The sequence below is a fragment of the Oryctolagus cuniculus genome, chromosome 15, assembly GCF_964237555.1.
Source record: "Oryctolagus cuniculus chromosome 15, mOryCun1.1, whole genome shotgun sequence".
Classification (NCBI taxonomy): Eukaryota; Metazoa; Chordata; class Mammalia; order Lagomorpha; family Leporidae; genus Oryctolagus; species Oryctolagus cuniculus.
The window spans coordinates 53,889,827-53,911,382 of record NC_091446.1 but is presented as its reverse complement, the minus strand read 5'-3'; the positions used below and the strand labels follow the sequence as shown (position 1 = coordinate 53,911,382).

The 21,556-nt window shown below is 38.8% G+C and overlaps 1 protein-coding gene across 1 annotated transcript in view; it reads left to right on the top strand.

The window, feature by feature from the left end:
• Positions 1 to 877: 877 nt before the first annotated feature.
• TMEM26 (transmembrane protein 26) overlaps positions 878 to 21,556 on the top strand; it is a 56,510-nt gene continuing 35,831 nt past the window's right edge. Inside the window, exon 1 of the mRNA XM_002718471.5 lies at positions 878 to 1,546. Within this exon, the coding sequence (XP_002718517.1) occupies positions 1,356 to 1,546 (191 nt within the window). The 5' untranslated portion in view covers positions 878 to 1,355. The remainder of the gene's footprint in view (positions 1,547 to 21,556) is intronic.

Genomic DNA, 21,556 nt, shown 5'->3' with positions numbered 1-21,556 from the left:
ATCTACTTGAAAAGCAGCATGAGGGAGCACAAGGGCAAACACACTAGAGAGGTCTTCCATCCATTGATTTACTCGTCGAATGCCTGTAATAGCCAGAATTGAGCCAAGCGGAACCAGGATCCTGGAACTCCATCAGAGTCTGTTAGATAGTGGATAGCAGAAGCCCAGACCTGAGGCATCATCCCCCATCCTCTGCCTCCCCGACACATTTACAGGAAACTGAGTGTTACTAGGAAGAGCCAGGATTCAAACTGGCCTCAGGATGGGAGCACTCCAAGCCCTGCCTAAATTAGATGCTGTGCTACAACTCTGGTCTCTAAAGTTTCTTTTTAAAATAAATTTATTTCGGTAAAAATTCAAGTCCAGTTAAAGAAAAATGTAAAGAAAAGAGTAGCATAGGAGTTAGGGCTCCAAACAAGAACACAAAAATCACGAAGATGATTTGGAAAACTTTGACTAGGTTCCTCTTTGCCTTGGATTCTGCAAAGAGTTCGATTCTTAGGTCACTGGTTTCAAGAATGCAGTTCCAAGATCCATGAATTTCACCTTCTAATGTCATATTTGGCTTTATATTCCGCGCCTTCTCATCATCCCTTCCACCCACCTATTTTGCTACCATATATATCTTATCCAAGAAACAATGGTGGAGGTGGGGTAGGGAGATGGCATAAAGACATCTTTGTCTTTGCTTTAACAACTCTGGTTCCTAGAGGGAAAGCTACCAAGACGACTCATTAAGTGAGGTTCAAGACAGCCCCAGCCTTTCCCTAGCGGGGGGCTTAAGTAATCACGTTTCCAAAACTGCTAGGACTGCAGATTCTTGAGCTTCCCTGCGTCCCAGCTTCGAAACATCAGGACAGCGTGTTCCTGTGAAGCGTGGGAGTGAATGCCAGAGAGCGCTGTGGAGGAAAAGTAAAGAGGAGGTGGCCCAGTGGCGCTCGCTCTCGCTGTCCGGGCTTGGCAGCACCTTGACCTTCAGTCCATCCCCTCCTCCTCTTTCCTACTCCTGGGCCCGAGGGTGGGGACAGAGGCCAGGGATGGAGACTGTCCCCTGGCATGGGGAGGGAGATGGGCAGAGCCAGAGAATAACGCCCAGGAGCCGGGGCAGCTCGGTTTCAGACTCTCCGGAAAACCCAGCAGTCTAGAAAAGCTGGGGTTGGAGTCTCCCCTCTTTGAAGAGTTCTCAGGAAGTTTGGGGGAGGGGCGAGCCGCGCTCTCCTGTTCCACCAGGCAGAGCGTGCCGGCGGCTGTGGGGGGACCACAGAAGCCGCAGGTCTCAGTGCTGTCACGTCCGTGCCCTCAGGCGGGCTCCGCGTGTCTCCGGAGGGATCCGTGGGCAGTGCTCACAGGCCGATATGGAGGGGCTGGTTCTCCTCAATGCCCTGGGCACCCGGCTGCTGTTCGTGCTGCACTCCCTGGTCGGGGTCTGGCGAGTGACCGAGGTGAAAAAGGAGCCGCGATTCTGGCTGCTAGCGCTGCTCAACCTCTTGCTTCTTCTGGAGACTGTGCTCACCCTCAAGTTCAAGCGCGGCCGAGGCTACAAATGGTGAGAGTGCCCCGGGAAAGGGAAAGCGCATGGGGGCTCTGGGTATTGTCCCCCGCGGCACTGGCGAGCAGCCTTAGAGCCCATCACCCCACAGCCCGCTGATTCTTTATTGGAATTCGGGTCCCCTTTGTCCTCGCCAGGAGCTTGGAAGGCGCGCGAGATGCCTCCGCTCTTCTAGGGCACGCCAGGGCACCTTTGGGTCCCAGGGCAACCTGGAGTAGGTTGGAGCCAAGAGCGCAGCCAAGAGTCACCCTGTCCCAGGTTTGGAAACTTGGAAGGTGAGATCAAACGAAGGAAGCGCTTGTCTGTTTTGCAGAGAGTGCTCCCCCAAACAGGGTGGTCCTGGGGACAAAGAGGTTGGCATGTGTCCTGATTTCTGACTTTGGGTTGTGTGGGTACGCCAGGGTTCCTCTGAGTGCGTGCGCGCGCAGTTGTAGGAATGCCTTTCGCTGAACATCAGTGGTTTCTGCCGGAGTTGCATGCACCCCGCCCCCCACCGCCCTTTCCTCCTCCTCCAGGGAGAGAAGTCCCTGTCCACGTTTGCGGGTTCAACCTCTTCTCTGCTTCTCTTCCTTCCAACTCCGGGGAGCGTCTGGGATTTCAGCCGCTTCCTTTCCTTCCATCCCCAAGCTTCCAGGGTTCTCCGGCACTGCAGGAACTAAAGGTGTCTTGAGTTTGGTTGGGTTTGGTGGTTTCCGAGCTAAGATTAATGGCCAGCTGATCTTGCCAGGAACCAGTTGTGTGCGACACTGGTTTAAGGATCAGCAGGTAGTGGTTCATTCTTAACCTCAGCGTGCAAGAATTATGGGCCCTGCATTATGCTTTATCTCCTTCCCCAAAGACCTGATTGGCAGTAGCAGAATTAAGAAAAAGATACTCATGCCATTTACACACAGCCTCCACCTACCCACACCTTCACTCTCATCCCAAACTTCTCAAGGGAGGCCTCCCTCTGTATTCACCTTTAAAAAGAGTGAAGCTGTGTTTGCATCCATGTCAATACTATCCAAAATGCCTAATGCAAGGACAAAGGATAAAATAGTATCAGCCAATTTAAGAATTATATACACTATGGAATTATAGTTAGCCAATCATGTTCAGGGAAAAGAACCCACCTCTACAGTGGGTTGTCACTATTCAGGATGTCTATTGTACTTGAGATTTACACTGTTGGAAATCTCCTAGAATTATAAGTGCTCAAATTATTTAAGAATCAATTTAATGCTGCATAGATTAGAATGTTACTAGGCTCCCTTCCCTTTCCACAGTTTATTAAGCATGAGACATCTGAGGTACTTTCCAGTGTGCTTTTTGGAAATTTCTCTCTCTCTCTCTTTCTCTCTCTCTCCTCTCTCTCTCTCTCTCTCTCTCTCTCTCTCTATATATATATATATATATATATATATATATATATATATTCCAAATAAACCTTAAGCCTTAAGGTTAAAGAAACAAAAGAGAGAAAACTGTGTGTTGGTTTCCCAGGTAGTAGAACATTGATCTAGGTTTTCCTGGGTAGATTTAATACACCGGGGTAGAAATATCTTCACTATCAGGAGAGTGAAGTCTGAGGCAGAAAACTGCTCCATGTAGAATTGCCCTGCCACCAACCATCAAAGTTTGTGGGAGAAATGCCAACCTCAGAAGAGAGGCCAATGAATGTAGCAGGACCTGGACTCACTCTCCTTCCCCTTCAGCAGTAGACCAGAGCGCCTCATTCCACTGCAGTTGTGTAGCCTTACTGTAGCCAATGGAATGTTACCTTCATGCCTGCATCACTGACTGCCGTTCAGACTGACACATAACTTACAAACAGGAGAAAAATGGTATGAAAACGGATGATGATCAGTGAGTCGAGTTAATTAGGGAGCTAGGAATATTGTAGTGTGTGAGCCTCAGATTCCTATAAAAGGGTTGAATGTGCGCTTTCCTACTTGATGTGAGACCTTGAGCAACCTACTTGTCTCTCAGCCTCAGTTTCTGATCTGTAACTATACTTACAGTATTGGAAAAATATGAAAGGATATATGTTAATGTTCAATGAATAGAAAGGGCTGGTCTTTTCTAGTCCTAAGTTATTCCTCTTATTAAAAACTATTCTTGTGTTACCCAGACACATTTTAACTGCACAAGTCAAGCAATTGTACATAAGAGACTAACCAGTAAACTACTGGCTCAGAGAAAGAAGGAAAACATTCCTTTCACCTTTGTTTCAGAAGAGCATAGCCATAATGTATATTTTAAATTATAACACTAACTGAAGAAGAATCTTGCTGTCTGTATGTTGACTAATATTTGAAATGGCAACGTAAAAAGTTGACAGAATAGGCTTACTATAAAATATGAAGAACAAATGAGCTATTGTAAATATGCTGAAGCGAGATGTGATGCAATGTAATGCTTCCTTCTACTGATGTTAACAAATACGGTCATCTGTGAGGGGGATAAAGCCCTCACAGTGTTCTGTCATAAATGTGGGAAAAAATGATCAGAGGATGGACCACTAAAAAATAAGGAGTTAACATGAAATAACATGGGAACTATAAAAAGAAGTTTGATTTAAGGCACATTTCATTTCTGTGTTGAAGTTTTCAAAGTAAAGCAAGGCATAATGTTTTGTTGTTTTTTGAATGTTAAGAAAAATTTTCCATCAGAAAACCTAAGCTGATATAATAAAACAGAGATGAGGTAAACATTGTGGCAACATCTATGCTACCTCTATGTAGGGAAATATTAATACATAAAGATCTCTATATAGATCTATATAAATACAGATGGATAAGCCTTTAACTCCTTGGTCTAATGTTTTGAAATTCCCACTTGGAGCCCTAAGTACCCATATGAAAAGACATGAACAAAAATTTTAACCTCCAATTTGTTGGTGGAAAACATTGGGAAAAATCTGGTTATGCATCAAAGGACTAGTTGATAATTATGGTGTATTTATACTGTAAAATATTTTTCTGGTGTTAAAATAATGCATTAGATTTTATTTATTTTTATGCATTAAATTATAAATCATTGGCCAAGAGGTTATGTCCATGATATTTTGTGATCTTGTAAAAGAATTGCCATTTTTATCAATAGTAATTACTGTGTTTACAAATTGAAGAAGAGGAGGAAGAAGCAACATTGGAAGAACAGAACCACTTCAATTGCTACTATGTACCCATAATGAAAAGGAAAGAAGGAAGGAATGAGGAAGGAAGAAAGGATAGAAGGGAGGGTGTGAGGGAAGAAGGGAGTAAATAGAATATCTGAATGGTGGAATAAAATATATACATGTAGAGTGAAAAGAATCTTTTTTCCTTTAATATCAGATCCATGAACCTCCTTGGGACTACTTTGGGCTACTTTGAATATTGTTCTTTTTACTACAATTTACACTGTTACCCAAACAAACCAAATCTGCAGAAACTCATGGAACAATGAACGGAACTATAGAGGAAAATATGAACTAAATTTCTTGAAATGTAGCAAACATATTACATTTGTCTAAGGAATGTTTATTGAGCCTTCCTTTGGAAAGGAAAAATGGAACTAGAGTTGCTGAGCTCAGCTGTCCAGGGACAAGCAACATTACATCAACACTACTAACTTGCCAGTTAGAGAAGTTTAATTTGTTGGAATCCTATAGGATAGAAAGAGTGAGCCAATAACACATGCCTTGTTAAATTCAATAAATGTATGCTAGTGGAGTTTTTCCTTTTAAAAAAATCCAGTATCTATTTCATGTGCATATTAACTTACATCTTTGTAAGATGAAAAGTAATATCACCTAGCTTAAACTATTCTTGATTTTATTTTCCATTATCTGGGCAAGATTTCAATGGATCTGTGAATTACTATTTAAGTAAAGTCAAATAGAAAACAATATTGCAGTTTGTGCAATAGTGATAAAATATTCTTTAGGGAATAGAAAAATTACCAAGATTATGACAAGTTTGAAGCCTGTTCACTTGAGAGTAGGCAGTATCTGAGAGTAAGTAAAAATCTAAATGAATTTACTGGCAAAAGTACACAGTTTTAAGTACTGAGCTTTTTCTTTATGAGAATTTTAAGGAAAACATAGTTTTTGAATTAATAGATAATAAGTTGCTCATTTGGTCATTTTTCTTTTCTTTTTTTTTTTTTTTGTTTTTCCCTTTAGTTTATCAAGCTCAATCAGAGAAGTCTTTGTTGAATTGCTTAATAAGCATACATGACACTGTGCTAGACATGATAGTATGCCAGCCAGAAGAAACAGAAAACAAACACACTAGAAATTTTAAAGTAAAAGTAGCATTTTGAGTAAATGCTTCAATATGTGGGACTCAGAACAATTATGGATATTTAGCATTTACCATGTTCCATGCTCCTCCAAGTGCTCCATTTAGATTATCCCATTTAATCCTGACAACAGCTGTAATTATTTTCTGTTTTTGTTTTTTTAGAGGAGGAACTGAGGCACAGAGCTGTTAGGTTAGTTCATCCAGGATCACTGGGATGCCAATTACGAGAAAGCAAAGTGAAGACTCCAGTTTCCCGCTTATCCACTGGTCTCTTGAACAATTTAGAGGAGAAAGGATGTGATGCAGTTTACTGAGTGGGGAAGTGGGAACTATCTAGAATTTGAGCTGCAACAGGAGAAATGGGTACAAGCTGATTTTGGAGTGGGGAGTGAAAAGGCTACATTCGGTAGGAGTCATCTTGGATGAGTTGGTGAGTGTTAAGGAACCTTTAGCAGATTTCTCTCGAGCAGACACAGTCTCATCATTTTGCATTCAATTATAAGGTATGGAACTTTGATGGTATGTGTTAGGGACTGTTCATGTAATGCGAACATGGAAGTGAATTAAAGTATAATTCTGACTTCAAAAAACTCGCACTTTTATTCCAAGGCCTCAGAAAATAAGCAAAGAAGTAAATTAAGAAACACATGAATCAATAGGTAACATTAAGCAAGTTAACAGATGAGTGATGAGAACGATGAAGACTTAAGCGGTCTGGGTTATAGAGTGAGGGGATGTGCAGGGAAGTTCATTTGTATGGTCGAGGCCTGGCTGCGGAGGCTGTAGAGGACAGAAGGAACTAAGTATCAGAAGAGTGCTCCAGAAGAACAGAGAGGCCAGAGAAGGGGGCCATGCATATTATGCACTCTCCTCCATCAAAAAAGAGATGGGAAGTAAAAACACTCTTCTCTTCCCCCAAATCAAGTCTTTTTAGACTCCAGAGATGAAGAGATGGAGGGATTTGGAAGGACATCCTCTGACTTCCATATGGCCAAGTTGGACACTGCAAATTCTCCCAAAAGATAGATTATTTCTCTCTCTGTTCACACTTACTCTTCGGTTTTCCTGGATTCTCTCCTTAGCTCTTTAGTTATTCCAATAATAGTTTCCACTGTGTTTTGGATATAATCATCCTTGCCAACAGTAAGTATCTGGAATTTTATATTATTCATTCTCTATGTTTGTGGGTATGTCTGTTTTGTATTCCAAGCCTTGAGCTCAAAGCCAACATTTTAACTTAAATTTGTGTCCTTTCGGAAGCACACATTAAATGTTACCAGCAGACAACTTTTCTCAGTAAACTAAGTCATGGTTTAGGAAGAGCCTTCTTAAGCTAGTACTGTACTTCACTTCCAAGATGTCATATTTTCTTCTCTTATTTCACAGTGGACTTGAGACCAAGATAATAATTGTGTCTGCAATTAGAATGAAAACCTCAAGAAACTGAACAATAGAATGATGAAAATGCTTTCTCCATGAATGTGTTCAACCAAGACTTTTAGAACTGAACATTAAGGCTACTGATATTTTGTAATTTCTTGTATCTGGAAGAAAAATAAACTACAGATTAGTGGGGGTAGCTCCATGATTCAGTATAAATATTTTCCTACTTTTAAATTTCACCCATTTTTCTTTGTCATGCCAGTGATATTATGTATGCAGCATTAAAACAAATCTGAATAGTTTAACTTTTTTAAAATAGAAAATTCATATTTACATCAAGGTTTACTCTCCCCATGTGCGTGTGACTCACTATTCTAGAAATTTCCCTGAATTACTAATATCAGGAGAGTTAGGTCTCAGTTGAATACATTATGTTGTTAAATAAAACCAGCATTTCTAGCCAGCGCCACGGTTCACTAGGCTAATCCTCCACCTAGAGCACCGGCACACCAGGTTCTAGTCCCGGTCAGGGCGCCAGATTCTGTCCCAGTTGCCCCTCTTCCAGGCCAGCTCTCTGCTGTGGCCCGGGAAGGCAGTGGAGGATGGCCCAAGTGCTTGGGCCCTGCACCCCATGGGAGACCAGGAGAAGCACCTGGCTCCTGGCTTCGGATCAGTGCAGTGCTCCGGGCCGCAGGGCGCCGGCCGCAGTGGCCACTGGAGGGTGAACCAACAGCAAAAGGAAGACCTTTCTCTCTCTCTCTCTCTCTCACTGTCCACTCTGCCTGTCAAAAACAAAACAAAACAAAAAAACAGCATTTCTTTTTTAAAGTGTTTTTAAGGTAGGTACTATAAGATGTACCTAAAAAATATCTGAAAGATGGAGGGAGAGAGGGAAAGAGGGAAGGTGAGAAAGAGGGAGAGAGGGAGAGTGGGAGAGGAGGGAGGGAGGGAGGGAGAAAAAGGGGGAGAGAGAGAGAAAGAAGAAAGAGAGGGAAACCTTTTGGTTCATTCCCCAAATGCCAACAAGAGCAGAAACCAGGAGCCTGGAACTCATGGAATCTGACATGTGAATGGCAGGAACCCAAGTATTTGAGCCATTACTTGCTGCCTGTCGGGCTGCACATTAGCAGGAAGAGAGGAGCGAGAACTCAGACACTCCAGTGCAGGATCTCATGTCTTCCAAGTGGTGACTTAACTGCCATACCAAACACCCACTTTATATGAAATTCACACTTAAATAATATTAAGGACATAAGGATTGTTAATATTAAATACTAGGGTGAGGGGCAGGTGTTCGGCACATCAATTAAGTCACCATTTGGGATAACCAGTCCCAGTATGGTGAATCCTGGCTTCTTCACTCCCTGCTAATGGGCACTCTGGCAAGTAGCGGGTGATGACTCAAGTACTTGGATCCCTGCCCCTCATATGGGAGAACTGAATTGAATTCTGGGCACCTGGCTTCAGACAGGCCCACTCCTGGCTATTTTAGACATTTGTGAGGAGTGAACCAGCAGGTGGAAGTTCTCACTCCATATGTTTGTCTGTCTCTGTCTTTCAAATAAAATGAAAATAAATAAATGAGCATTTTTAAATGCTGTGGTGGATATTGATTTTGTTAGATGTCTCTGAATATAAGCCTACTTCTCATAGTTATTTAAGGAGGGAAATTATATTTTATCTTGTCTAACCTACCTCAGAGAGGTAGATAATATACAACTGACATTATGTTATATACCTATCATAATAAAATTAATAATTTTTAATAAACAAAACATCTTCTAACTTCAGTGCTACTCCTAGTCCTGGTCTGGCACTATAGTGTTCTTTTTCTTTATAACTTCCCAGATTGAGTCTCTTGTCCCATATATAAAATTTGTTTCACCTGGAAAAGCATCTGTGTCCTACCCAGCCTGTTAATAACAGTGATGAGGATGAGGATGAAGCTGATGGTGATAATGAAACTGGGCACAGTTATCAGTTATTAAACACAGAGAATCCCCAAGCATGCTTTATACCCAAATCACATGTAAATTGGTCACAGTGACCCCCTGGATGCATTGCTATCATTGTCACCATTTTAGGGTAAGGATGCTGATGCACAAGAAGGCTAAATCATTCATCTAAGGCCACAACTGGGAACCATAAATCATAACAAAAATATTAAGCATCTGGAGAGCACTCCTCCTTACTAAGCTAGGCATTTGCATTGCAGGTATCACTCATTCAATCATAGTGGAGGGAGCCAAGGTTCTGGACTTACAGGAGTCCCATACCCAGGACTGAACCTTGCTAATCAGTTCTTTGTTTATTCCTCTCCCTACTCCACCACCCTGTTTGTTGTGCTCTGCATTCAATAACCAAATTGGATTTTGCCAGTAGTCAGTACAACTTCATGATCTTTAGGGATAAGGATTTTATCTGATGGATAAAGTGTCAAAGTTGTGTCATTTTCCCCCCAAAATTGGTGGGCAAATCGCAGGTAACCTGCTAAGGGGCAGATGGTTTTGTTTATATCATAATCCGAAAAGTTCATGCCCTCCATGAACATGGCCCAGAAACTCTTGCATAAGCAGACATCCTTGCAAAAGTAAAACAGGTTGTAAGAAAGAAAAAAAGCAGGGATAATTCTTCAGTTCGGGTCTAAAAATGAAGAACTAACATTTCCACAGAACAGAAATAAAAGCCATGCCTTATCTAGAATAAAATAAACTGAAACATTATATAAGTAGCATTCATAAGGCATTTATCATCTCAGAGAACATCAAAATTCCTGCAGTCAACAGTAAGTTTAGTTCATTTAATGATTAAACAAGCATGTTTTGCACTAAATGATATAATGGTATTTTTGTGGAATATAAAATATATGTAGTTATATGAGAACATTAAAAAACATATTCGAGAAAAAAATTATTTTCCATAAGTTGAAAGGCTGCAGAAGCAAGATACCATCAGTAAGATAGAATTTTGGATAAGGCAGGTTTTCTGAGGTAAGTTGTATCTGTCCTGGCCTTTAAAGTAGCAGGTGGTCATAGGAAAGCGTAGGGAGGACTTTACATGTTGAAGGGGTATCCTGATGGTGGCCCTTAGGAATTTCAGTGAGGATGAATTCATTTTTTTTTGTTTTGTTTTGTTTTGTTTTGTTTTGTTTTTTTGTTTTTGTTTTTGACAGGCAGAGTGGACAGTGAGAGAGAGAGACAGAGAGAAAGGTCTTCCTTTGCCGTTGGTTCACCCTCCAATGGCCGCCGCGGCCGGCGCGCTGCGGCCGGCGCACCGCGCTGATCCAATGGCAGGAGCCAGGAGCCAGGTGCTTTTCCTGGTCTCCCATGGGGTGCAGGGCCCAAGCACCTGGGCCATCCTCCACTGCATTCCCTGGCCACAGCAGAGGGCTGGCCTGGAAGAGGGGCAACCGGGACAGAATCCGGCGCCCCGACCGGGACTAGAACCCGGTGTGCCGGCACCGCAAGGCGGAGGATTAGCCTAGTGAGCCGCGGCGCCGGCCTGAATTCATTTTTAAAAAGTCATGATTTTCTCTACCTAGCATATATTTTTTGAGACAAACAATATATAGATCCTAAAATTGATTCATAATTTGTACCTATAACTAGTTTAGTCATGGTGAAGCACACTGTAAGAGTTGGCATGTGAATTATTTCTGTTCTAATAATGCTTATGTTTGCTCTAGACATATTCTTGGAAATTTTTACATTGTGTGGTATATAGAGTACTAATTTTGTCAACAGTTTATATCATATTTTGGAAATATGACTATTAAAAAGGAGACAATTGGTAACAATGAAAATTGCCATTAAGAACTCTAATATTCATCTTCAGAAGTATCTTCTCTTTATAAAACCTAAATGTGTGCATTCAAGGCCATTGGAAGTACAAAGAATGATTCTGCTTTAATGGTTATTCCCAATCCATTTGACATTTCCCCATCTCTTTCTGCTGTTATTTGTATGATGTCCCATAAGATCTCCGAGAAAACAAACCATCATCTGAACTTGGCATCTGTCAGAAGTCTATATTCAGTTTCCTACATGTATGGAAATTCTCATGAACTTCTGGCCTTAGAGTTGTGGTCGCGCTTGCCAGTGGGCAGGCACACAAAAAGGACTCTGGGATGAGAGGTGATAGTAATAAGATAAATGAATGGTGATTGCAATCAGTGACTTCCTAGGCATTCAGATCATTTTGAGAGATCACAGAGAGATGAAATACTGAGGCTCTGTTATTGGCCAACATTTCTGCCCTGTGCACTAACAGAGAGCCCTTGCTTAGATATCTAGATGGAAATTTTATACGTTAAGGTCCACCTAGGGAGTCCAAGCTACGTGTAAGGATGGCAGACAATCATTAAATTGGTAGATAGGGGTGAGGGGCTCATTAAAGGGTATTTTGACCTACTTTTAGTTTTCCATGAAAACAAACCCATTACTACAAAGTGATTCAGAAGTTTTATTGAGGGCACTCATGGTATTTTGACATGAGATTTTTAAACTTGGGTCTATTCTTAGAATTGTACTCTATTTTTATACATTAGGAAATAGTGAGACGTGAATGCAAATAAAATCTGATTCACATTGAAAGAATTTTTGAGCATTAATTTTGCTTCACTTAAATAATAGTTTTAGATTTATACAGGTGACCAAATTAAATAGGGTAGAGGGTGATATTATGGTTAATTTTTTTCTTATATGCTTATCTATATTGCATATATATTTTAAAATAAATATTACTTCTTCAATAAGAAAATAGCAATATATGTAATTTTTAGAAAGAAAAATATGAAATCTTAATTCTAGAGTAATGGAGAATTAAAGTAAATAAAATCCATTGTAGGGCTAAATTGCTAAATGTTGTGACATAATCACGTTGTGAAAAGCATTATAATTTGTTGAAAGGACAACTTTGTATGACAAATATTGCATTTTTTGGATGAAATGAGCTGAAAAAAACAATGATTATAGCTCTTTAAGAGCTCAGAGAAATGTTTAGCATGCAGAAATATATAATCTGCATGCTAAATATATATTTCTGCATGCTAAATATAATTTATATATTTATTTATATATATACTTAATTAATAAAGAAGTGAATCTGCTCACAATACATAAACAAAGTTCTTTGTGATATTTCCACTATTGTTGTACTTTAAAGAGATTTAATATGTAAGCTTAAGGCTATGAGATTAAAACAAAACTGAAAAGAAATAATATTTTAAGAAAGATTTTAATTTAGAAAAATTAACAATGCAAAGTAACTTGGCATTAAAGTATTATTTGGGGTAACTTCAGTATTCTGACAGGATAGTTCTAACTGGAATTATGATAAATTTGAGTTGCTAAGGGCCAGTAGCTCGTTGGTAACAGAATATTAACAAACTTGTACAAATGTCTCACTTGGACATATCTCACTCATTTAATCATATATTTACAATTTTTTTATCAGTTTACTGCATTGTGTTTTTATAAACAATATCCACAAACATGATATTATTTCCGAGATAGCCATTATCTTCTATAGTATTAATCTTCATTCAAGCTACTTGGCATTTACTTACTCCTGATGCATTAAGACAAAGACTGGAGTAGAAATTATTTGGTAACTCCCAAGAAAGGGCATGCAATTTGATTAATTACACAGTAAAAGGGGAGAATAGAACTGATTTATTCATATTCTCTTTGGTTCTGAAAATGAATTGCATTGGCAATACATGATCAAGAATATTGCAAACCCTCAAAATAATAAATAATGGCTATAATGTCACATTGAAATATTAAGTCTTTCATAGGGACAGAACAATATTAAATGAATTTCCTTCAGTAAAACTTCCAATAAAAATCAATTTATGATGATATTTCAAGATGAGATTTCTTATCAAACCTGAACCAGCAACAAAGAAGTTGAAGCTGTAAATCTACTAGGCCCTTATTGAATTGCTAAATATTTGTGGGAAATACCAGACAAATACCAGACACTCTGGAAGGAGCAAAGGGTGTAATTATGAGCAGGCATATATAGTTCTGTGCTTGTCTTATTTAGAATTGCTAGGAGATAACCATGAAATTATATCAAATTCATATATATGTGCTTGTACATCTGTACCTTTATCATTATAAGTTCTGAAAATTTATGGAGTAAAAATGAACAGGGAGTGCTAATTTAGACTTGAGGGACAGGGAAAGGTTTTTTTGGGAGGAGTCTCATGGAGCTGACTTGAACTATGAAAAGGAGGCAATCAAGTCAAAAATGGAAGAAAGAGGTATTTCTAGGGAGACAGAGATACATTTGAAAGATGAGTTAGGGCCGGCGCCATGGCTCACTTGGTTAATCCTCTGCCTGCAGCACTGGCATCCCATATGGGCACCAGGTTCTAGTCCCAGTTGCTCCTCTTCCAGTCTAGCTCTCTGCTGTGGCTCTGGAGGGCAGTGGAGGATGGCCCAGGTGCTTGGGCCCCTGCACCCACATAGGAGACCTGGAGGAGGCATCTGGCTCCTGGCTTTGGATCGGCACAGCACACTAGCCGTAGTGGTCATTTGGGGGGGTGAACCGACAGAAGGAAGACCTTTCTCTCTGTCTCTCTCTCTTACTGTCTAACTCGGCCTGTCAAAAAAAAAAAAAAAAGAAAAAGAAAAAGAAAGAAAAAGAAAAAGAATAAAAAGATGAGTTAGGAGGGCTCTTAGCTTTTTTTTCATAACAGAGCTCGGTGAGGAAGAGGGACAAGTGATCTTAATTTGGGGACACATTAGCTCTTAAGCCATTTCAGAGCTTCTCTTCTGAAACTGACCAAACTGGAAAAGGAAAGAGCCCAAGAGACAGGCAGAGCCCTGAACATGCATCATTTTGTAGGTTGTGATGGGTAAGCAGCCCATGCAAACCATAGCAGTATGACAGTCATTGATTTAACTTCAATTATGAAGTTAGGCATTATAATATCCTCAGCAGTGTGAAAAACATCCCTCAATTCAAGGAGACATAAGTAGGTTTAGTTGTGAAAATCATGGTTTAAAAATATAACTGATTATAATTTAAAGAAAAAAATCTTCTAAAATGGTATCCCCTGAGTCTTTTGCAAGCAAGGCTACCAAATATGTAACCATCAGTAAATTTGCAGAGTTGGGCTTAGGGAAAGCAGCAAATGAATTTATCAAGCACTTACAATGTCAGTTGCAAGGCACATATTGTCTCATTTAGCTCTCAGAACTACCCTATGAGGTATTATTTAGATGTGAGTACACCGAATCTCAAGAAATGTAGTGAATTTGTGAAGATGAATGAGAAGAGGCAATCTTCGTCTTTTAAGTTTTATGAAATTTACAGTTCAAAAGCAATTTACAGAGTCAGTGCAATCCCAATTAAAATACCAATGACATTATTCACAGATCTAGAGAAAACTATGCTGAAATTTATATGGAGACACTGAATAGCTAAAGCAATGTTATACAACAAAAACAAATCTGGAGGCATCACAATATCTGATTTCAAGACATACTACAGGACAGTTACAGTCAAAAGGCACAAAACAGACTTGCAGATCAATGGAACAGAAACCCCAGAAAGCAATCCGTGTATCTACAGCCAACTTATATTTGATAAAGGAGCTAAAATCAGTCCATGGAGCAGAGACAGTCTCTTTAACAAATGGTACTGGAAAAACTGTATCTCCACATGCAGAAGTATGAAATTAGACCCTTACCTTACATCATATACAAAAATCCACTCAAGATGGATCAAGGACCTAAATTTATGACCTGTTTCCATCAAATTATTAGAGAACATGAGGGAAACTATACAAGATAATGACATAGGAAAAGAACTTGGAAAAGACCACAAAAGCACAGGCAATCAAAGCCAAAATTGACAAATGAAGAGGCAACCGACAGAATGGGAGAAAATATTTGCAAACTGCACAACTGATAAAAGGGTTAAAATCCTGCTTCCCATGTTGGATTGTTCTCTCCTTTTTAATTCTATCAGTATTAGCAGACACTAGTCTTGTTTATGTGATCCCTTTGACACTTAATCCCATCATTATGATCAATTATGAACTGAAACTGATCACTTTGACTAGTGAGATGGCATTGGTACATGCCACCTTGATGGGATTGAATTGGAATCCCCTGGCACATTTCTAACTCTACCATTAGGGGTAAGTCCAATTGAGCATGTGCTGAACTGTACATCTACTCTCTCTTATTCCCACTCTTATATTTAACGGGGATCACTTTTCAGTTAAATTTAAACACTTAAGAATAATTGTGTGTTAATTAAAGAGTTCAACTAATGGTATTAAGTAGAACAAAAATACTAAAAGGGATAAAGTAGTAAGTTGTTCTTCGACAGTCAGGACAAGGGCTGATCAAGTCACTGTTTCTCATAGTGTCCATTTCACTTCAACAGGTTTCCTTTTAGGTGCTCAGTTAGTTGTAACCAATCAGAGAGTACATATGATAGTTGTCCCTTTGGGACTGGCTTATTTCACTCAGCATAATGTTTTCCAGATTCCTCCATTTTGTTGCAAATGATCAGATTTCATTTTTTTTTACTGCTGCATAGTATTTTATAGAGTACATATCCCATAATTTCTTTATCCAGCCTACTGTTGATGGGCATTTAAAGAGCTCAAGAAATTCAACAACAACAAAACAAGCAGTCCAGTAAAAAAACGGGCAAAGACTTAAGCAGGCATTTTTCAAGAGAGAAAATTCAAATGGCTAACAAACACTTGTGAAAATGCTCAGGATTGCTTGCCATCAGGAAAATGTAAATCAAAACCACAAGGTTTCTCCTCACTCCAGTTAGAATGACTTGCATACAGAAATCAACAAAAAACAATTGCTGGCGAGGATGTGGGGAAAAAAAATTACCCTGATCCACTCCCAGTGGGAATATAAACTGGTGCAACCACTGTGGAAGACACTATGGAGATAGCTCAAAAATCTGAATATAGACCTACCATTTGACCCATCCATTCCACTTCTGGGAATTTACTCAAACCAAAAGAAATCAGTATATGAAAGAGTTATCTGTACTCCCATGTTCACTGCAGGACAATTCACAATAGCTAAGATAGAGAATCAACCCAGATGTCCATCAACTATTGACTGGATAAAGAAATTATCATGCACACATACATACTATGGAGTACTACTCAGCTGTGAAAAAAATGAAATCCTGTCTTTTGCAACAAGATGGTCACAACTGACAACCATTATACTTAGTGAAATAAGCCAATCCCAAAAAGACAAACACATGTTTTCCCTGACCCGATGCAACCAATAGAATACCTGAAATGTAATGTATTGAAGCAAAATAGACATTGGGAAATGGATGATTGTTTATAGCCCATGTCTCTTCCGTTGAGGAACAATCTTTGGTTTAGTTTTGTTTTATTTTGTTTTGCTTTCTTTCTCTTCAAGCTATTTACTGTTCTTAGAGTAGGGTTAACCAAATGATTACTAAGTAAACTGATGATAGATCATTGTCAAAATTAAAAATGGGAATCTGAAGGGGGGAAAGGGTTGGAATGTGGGCAAGAGGGAGTGGAAGCCCCACTTTGTTCCTAAATATGCATACATGAAATATATGAAATTTGTATTACTTAAACTAAAAAAGCATACTTGCTATAAGACCTCCTTAAATAAAAAGTTCTTGTGGATATCAGCCACCTCTATTCATTTCTTCAGTCCTTCCTGTATTCATTATTCAGATATTCAAACATTTAATTGTTTACATTATAATCATTAACTGAAGATTTCCTAAGACCCTAACACCACTGGGGAGAGGAGATGATGTAGTGGAGATATAAAACCCATGATATGCCTTCAAGGAGTTTATTTTAAGCATATAAAGTTGATATACACGTAACTATGAAACAGTACATAATGCATTGGGTCACAAGAGAAATATAGATTAAGAGTAGTTCCTGCTGAGTACTTAAAATACAACTGATGGTGGTGGCTGATAAGGGTGGGCTTAGAAGTGTTTGGCCTACGACTTAAGGCTTGGGTAAAAATGCCCGTGTCTCACATCAGAGTATCTAGGTTCAATTCACAGTTCTGGTTCCTGACTTCATCATATATATATGTAATATATATATTTACATATATATACACATATATGTTTATATCTTGCATAAAATGTATTTTATTTATATTGATATATCATATATGCACATATATAATTTTATATATCTTTTATTTAACTTATATACAGTTATATAAAATATTTATATAATTTCATTCATTTATTTTCATTTTATGTGAACAGAGACACAGAGGGAGGAACAGAGAGATCTTTCATCCACTGGTTCATTTCACAAATGCCTAAAACAGCCAGGGCTGGTCCAGGCTGAAGCCAGGAGCCCAGAACTCCATCTGGGCCTCCTAAGTTGGAGACAGAGACGCAAGTACTTGGACCATCATCTGCTGCCTCTCAAGATGCATATGCAGGAAGCTAGATCAAAAGAGGAGTAGTTGGGATTCAAATCAGGCATTCCAATATGGGATATGGGCAACTCAAGCATCTCAAGCAGTGAGTTCATCACTGTGCCAAATGCTTGCCCCTGACTCTAGCTTTCTGTCAATGCAAATTCTGGGAGGCAGCAGTGATGGCTCAAGTAATTGAGTTCTGACACCTACAAGGAAGACCACTGGGTTTCAGTTCCCAGTTTCATCCTAACACAGCATTGCATGCAACACTCTCTCTGTCATTCTGTCTCTCATTAAAAAGAAATGTAAAAAAAAAAAAAAACAAAAACCAAAAAAACATATCGGGTATTGATACACAGACATGTAAGAGAAGGGCATTTATTTGGGGAGATTTTTTTTTTATCAAAAAACATTTCAGGACCTCTCTTCTCAGATTCGCCAAGTTGGAAGAATATAGAGCAGGTTGTTCTTTTTCTTTTTTTAATGATTTGAGCTTTTACTCCAATTGGTTGATTCACTCCCCAAATCCCCAAAAGCCCAAGACTGGCCAAACTGAAGCTGGGAGTAGGAATTTCAGTCCAGGGTTCTCACATGGGTGGCAAGGAACCCAGGAACTTGAGCCATACCACTACTTCCCAGGGTCCCCATCTTTAGGAAGCTGGAATCAGGAACCAGAGCTGGAGACTGAGGCCAGGTACTCTGCATCCCAACTGGCATCTTAACCGCTAGGCTAAATGCCTATCCAAGCATGTTGTTAGAAAAGACTCATGGTTAGCTAAGCAAGACTGTGAATACATATTATATGTATAATATATATTCACATATATTTATATATAAAATGAATTCTTGAGCCATCGATATGATTTCATCTTCCTACCTCCTTTTTCCTTTGTGTCAAATGAGTCTCAGGAGAGGTTGAAGTTAGGAAGGCATTCCTAAACATTTTGTTTTGTTTGAAATACACAGCAGGTTAACATACTGAATTGTTCAGCATGGTAAAATACAGTAGGGAAAGAATAAAGATAAGATAATGGAGGTTTTGAATATCAGATTATGGAGTTTATGTTTTCTATGTTAGGTAACACAGAAAATATTAAAACTTGATGTTTCTTAGTTTTCTTTCTTATATAACCAGTTTCCTAATTAAATAAAATACTTTAAAAAGTTCATGGAAAATGTAGATTATGAAAAAAAACCTGGATTTCAAAATTTTTTTATACCAAAGTCAATTTATCTTTTAGTTTCCATTTTCATGAACATTTTGAAGTAACTTTGTACATTGAAATGGATATTTTTTTCTGATTGTAGAACTAAATCTTAGGCATAGCAGATGTTAAGAGTATTGTTCATTTTATTTTTAATCTCTTCCAAGCATTAATATATATCCATCCAATCTATTGTTTCCCTGGATTATTATTGTTAAAGTATTGTTAGAGGAGTTAACTTCAAAACTAATTCAAAAGCAGTCAATAAGATTGTGGGTCAGACAAGATTTTAAGTGTACAAACAAAAATTGAAATATTCCAACTGTTACACAGATTAGAATTTGCTTCCATCTCAATTTCACACAGGAAATAATCTCTCTTGATGTTTCCTTTGATATGAAAGATTAAAGAGTTAATTTTTCTTTTCTAAGAGCATGCTGAACTCAGACCTCTGGAATTTCTCCACAGCCTGGTCATCTTCCAAGTCAAATTTTAAAAATATCATGATTTACAATGTTTGATTCAAAATTGGGTTTTGCAGGAAATCAAAGGTGGGCGAGCATCTCTATTTTTTAAAGACCTCTCTTTCTTTTGTCCTCTTTCCCTTCCTCTCCCCAGAAGTTGACAGAAGATATTAGTGAAAAGGTTAATAGATTTTAGAAATTCTAAATTTTCTTTTTTCATTCAGTTTGTTGACTTTTCTGCATTGTATTATAATAACATAATTTTATTTCAAATAGTGCTAGCTATGGGACAATTAACATTTCTATTTCCCAGGTTACTTTAAATTGCCACATATGTATACTCAAAGTATTTTTTAAAGTTCATTTATTTATTTGACTTGAAAGGCAGAGAGAGAGCAAGCTAGAGAGAGAGCAGTCTTCTGTCCGCTGATTCACTTCTGAAATGACTGCGGGACCCCATCTTTGTCTGCCATGTAGGTGAAGTGGCCTAAGCATGGAACCATCATCTACTGCCTCCAAGGATACATTAATAGGAAGCCGGGTTGGAAGCAGAGGAGCTAAACTCAAATCAACACCTTGATATGGGATGTGGGCATCCCAAGCAGTAGTATAACCTGCTGTACTACAGTGCTCACCTTACTAAAAGTATTTTAATAAAAACAGACTGACTTACAATTTTGACATTCAAATGTTAAAGCAAGAATTCAATCTAAAGGGAAATTTGAAGAAATAAATTTGAAAAAATATTTTATGGTATTTCAAATTTTTAAGAACACAGTTTCATTGGAGAATCTCCCATAAGAGCATAATTGTTGACCTATTATTGAATTCCCACTTCTGACAGGAACTACCTTATAGAAGATGTAATAAAAACCTCTGTGATATCAGTGTGACTGCCATGGGCTGAATGATGTCCCCTTCCAGATTCACATACTGAAGCATCATTACAGTTTCAATAGGATATGGATCTCAAAATTATGCAGACACTTAGACTCCAGAATCTTATTTTAATAATTGATAGATTAAGGATACAGCTTGATCTTATAATGACATCTGGTAGGTAGACCTAGTGGGAGTGCTTTAGGTCATTGGAAGCTTGCCCCTAGAAGGTAGTTCCCAGAGTATTGATTATTTCAGCTGACTTAAGCCCAGCTGCTCCTTCTGTCTCCTGGTCTTTGCATGTGATTGTTCCTCTGTGCATACTCTGCCATTATCAGCCTCCACGTAAACAAGACAAACAGTACCATGCAATCTTGGACTGTGAATCTCCAAACCCTCATCTTCCTTCCTAAGTTATTCCTCTTGGGTATTTTTGTTAAAGGAAACAAAAGCTGACTAATTGAGCCTTAACCCCAACTGTGACAGGATTTGGAATTAATTTGGTAATTCAGATTGTATCCAGTCATAAGGGTGAAGTCCTAATGCAATAACATTGCTGGGCTTTTAAGGAAGAGAAGTCTCTTCCTGCACACGCAGCAAGGAAAGGCTGTGTGAGGGTACTTGGAGAAGGCATCGTTTACCAGCGAGAAGAGGGCCTTCACCAGAGCCCAACTATGCGGGCACCTGATCTGGACACCCAGTCTCCAGAACCATGAGAAAATGACTGTGTGGTGTAAGTCACAAAATCTATAGTATTTTGTATGGCAACCTGAAATGACTGATGCAGTGACTTCCCCAATGCTGTGGATTAGGAGACACATTGAGAGGTCAATGGCAAAACTAGCATTTTAACCTGAGCGTTTCTGCCTACAGAAGCCCAGCCTTTCAAGTCCAGTCTGAATTTTGAACCAGGAAACAATGAACATAGATAGCCTTTTAAAAAGGACCAAGCTCTTCAGCTGCTCTTTGTTTTTTTGCTTCACACGTTTAGCAAACCTGCACAAAATTACTAGATGTTTGTCCTTCCTCATTCTTTCACCTGATTTTTTTTTGTGTTCTAGGAGGATGTTATTATTTGAGCTTTCAAAATGCCAGGTTAATGTTGAAAAATGTAACCAATATTTCTAAAGTGGCAATATTGAAAAAAAATCCAAGGAGATTTAATATTGTTCTATTTGCTTTTTATAAAACATATAAAAAAACAAAATATCCAGTGTTATGGCTGTAACTAATTGGCAGTGTCCCATTAAACCATGTTAAAATTAACATCTATTAATTGGATTAGGAATTCAGTGAGAATGACAGCTGCTGCTAGTGCCTTTTACAGTTACTTTGTTTTTCTATAATCCATATGGCAGAAATCACATAATGC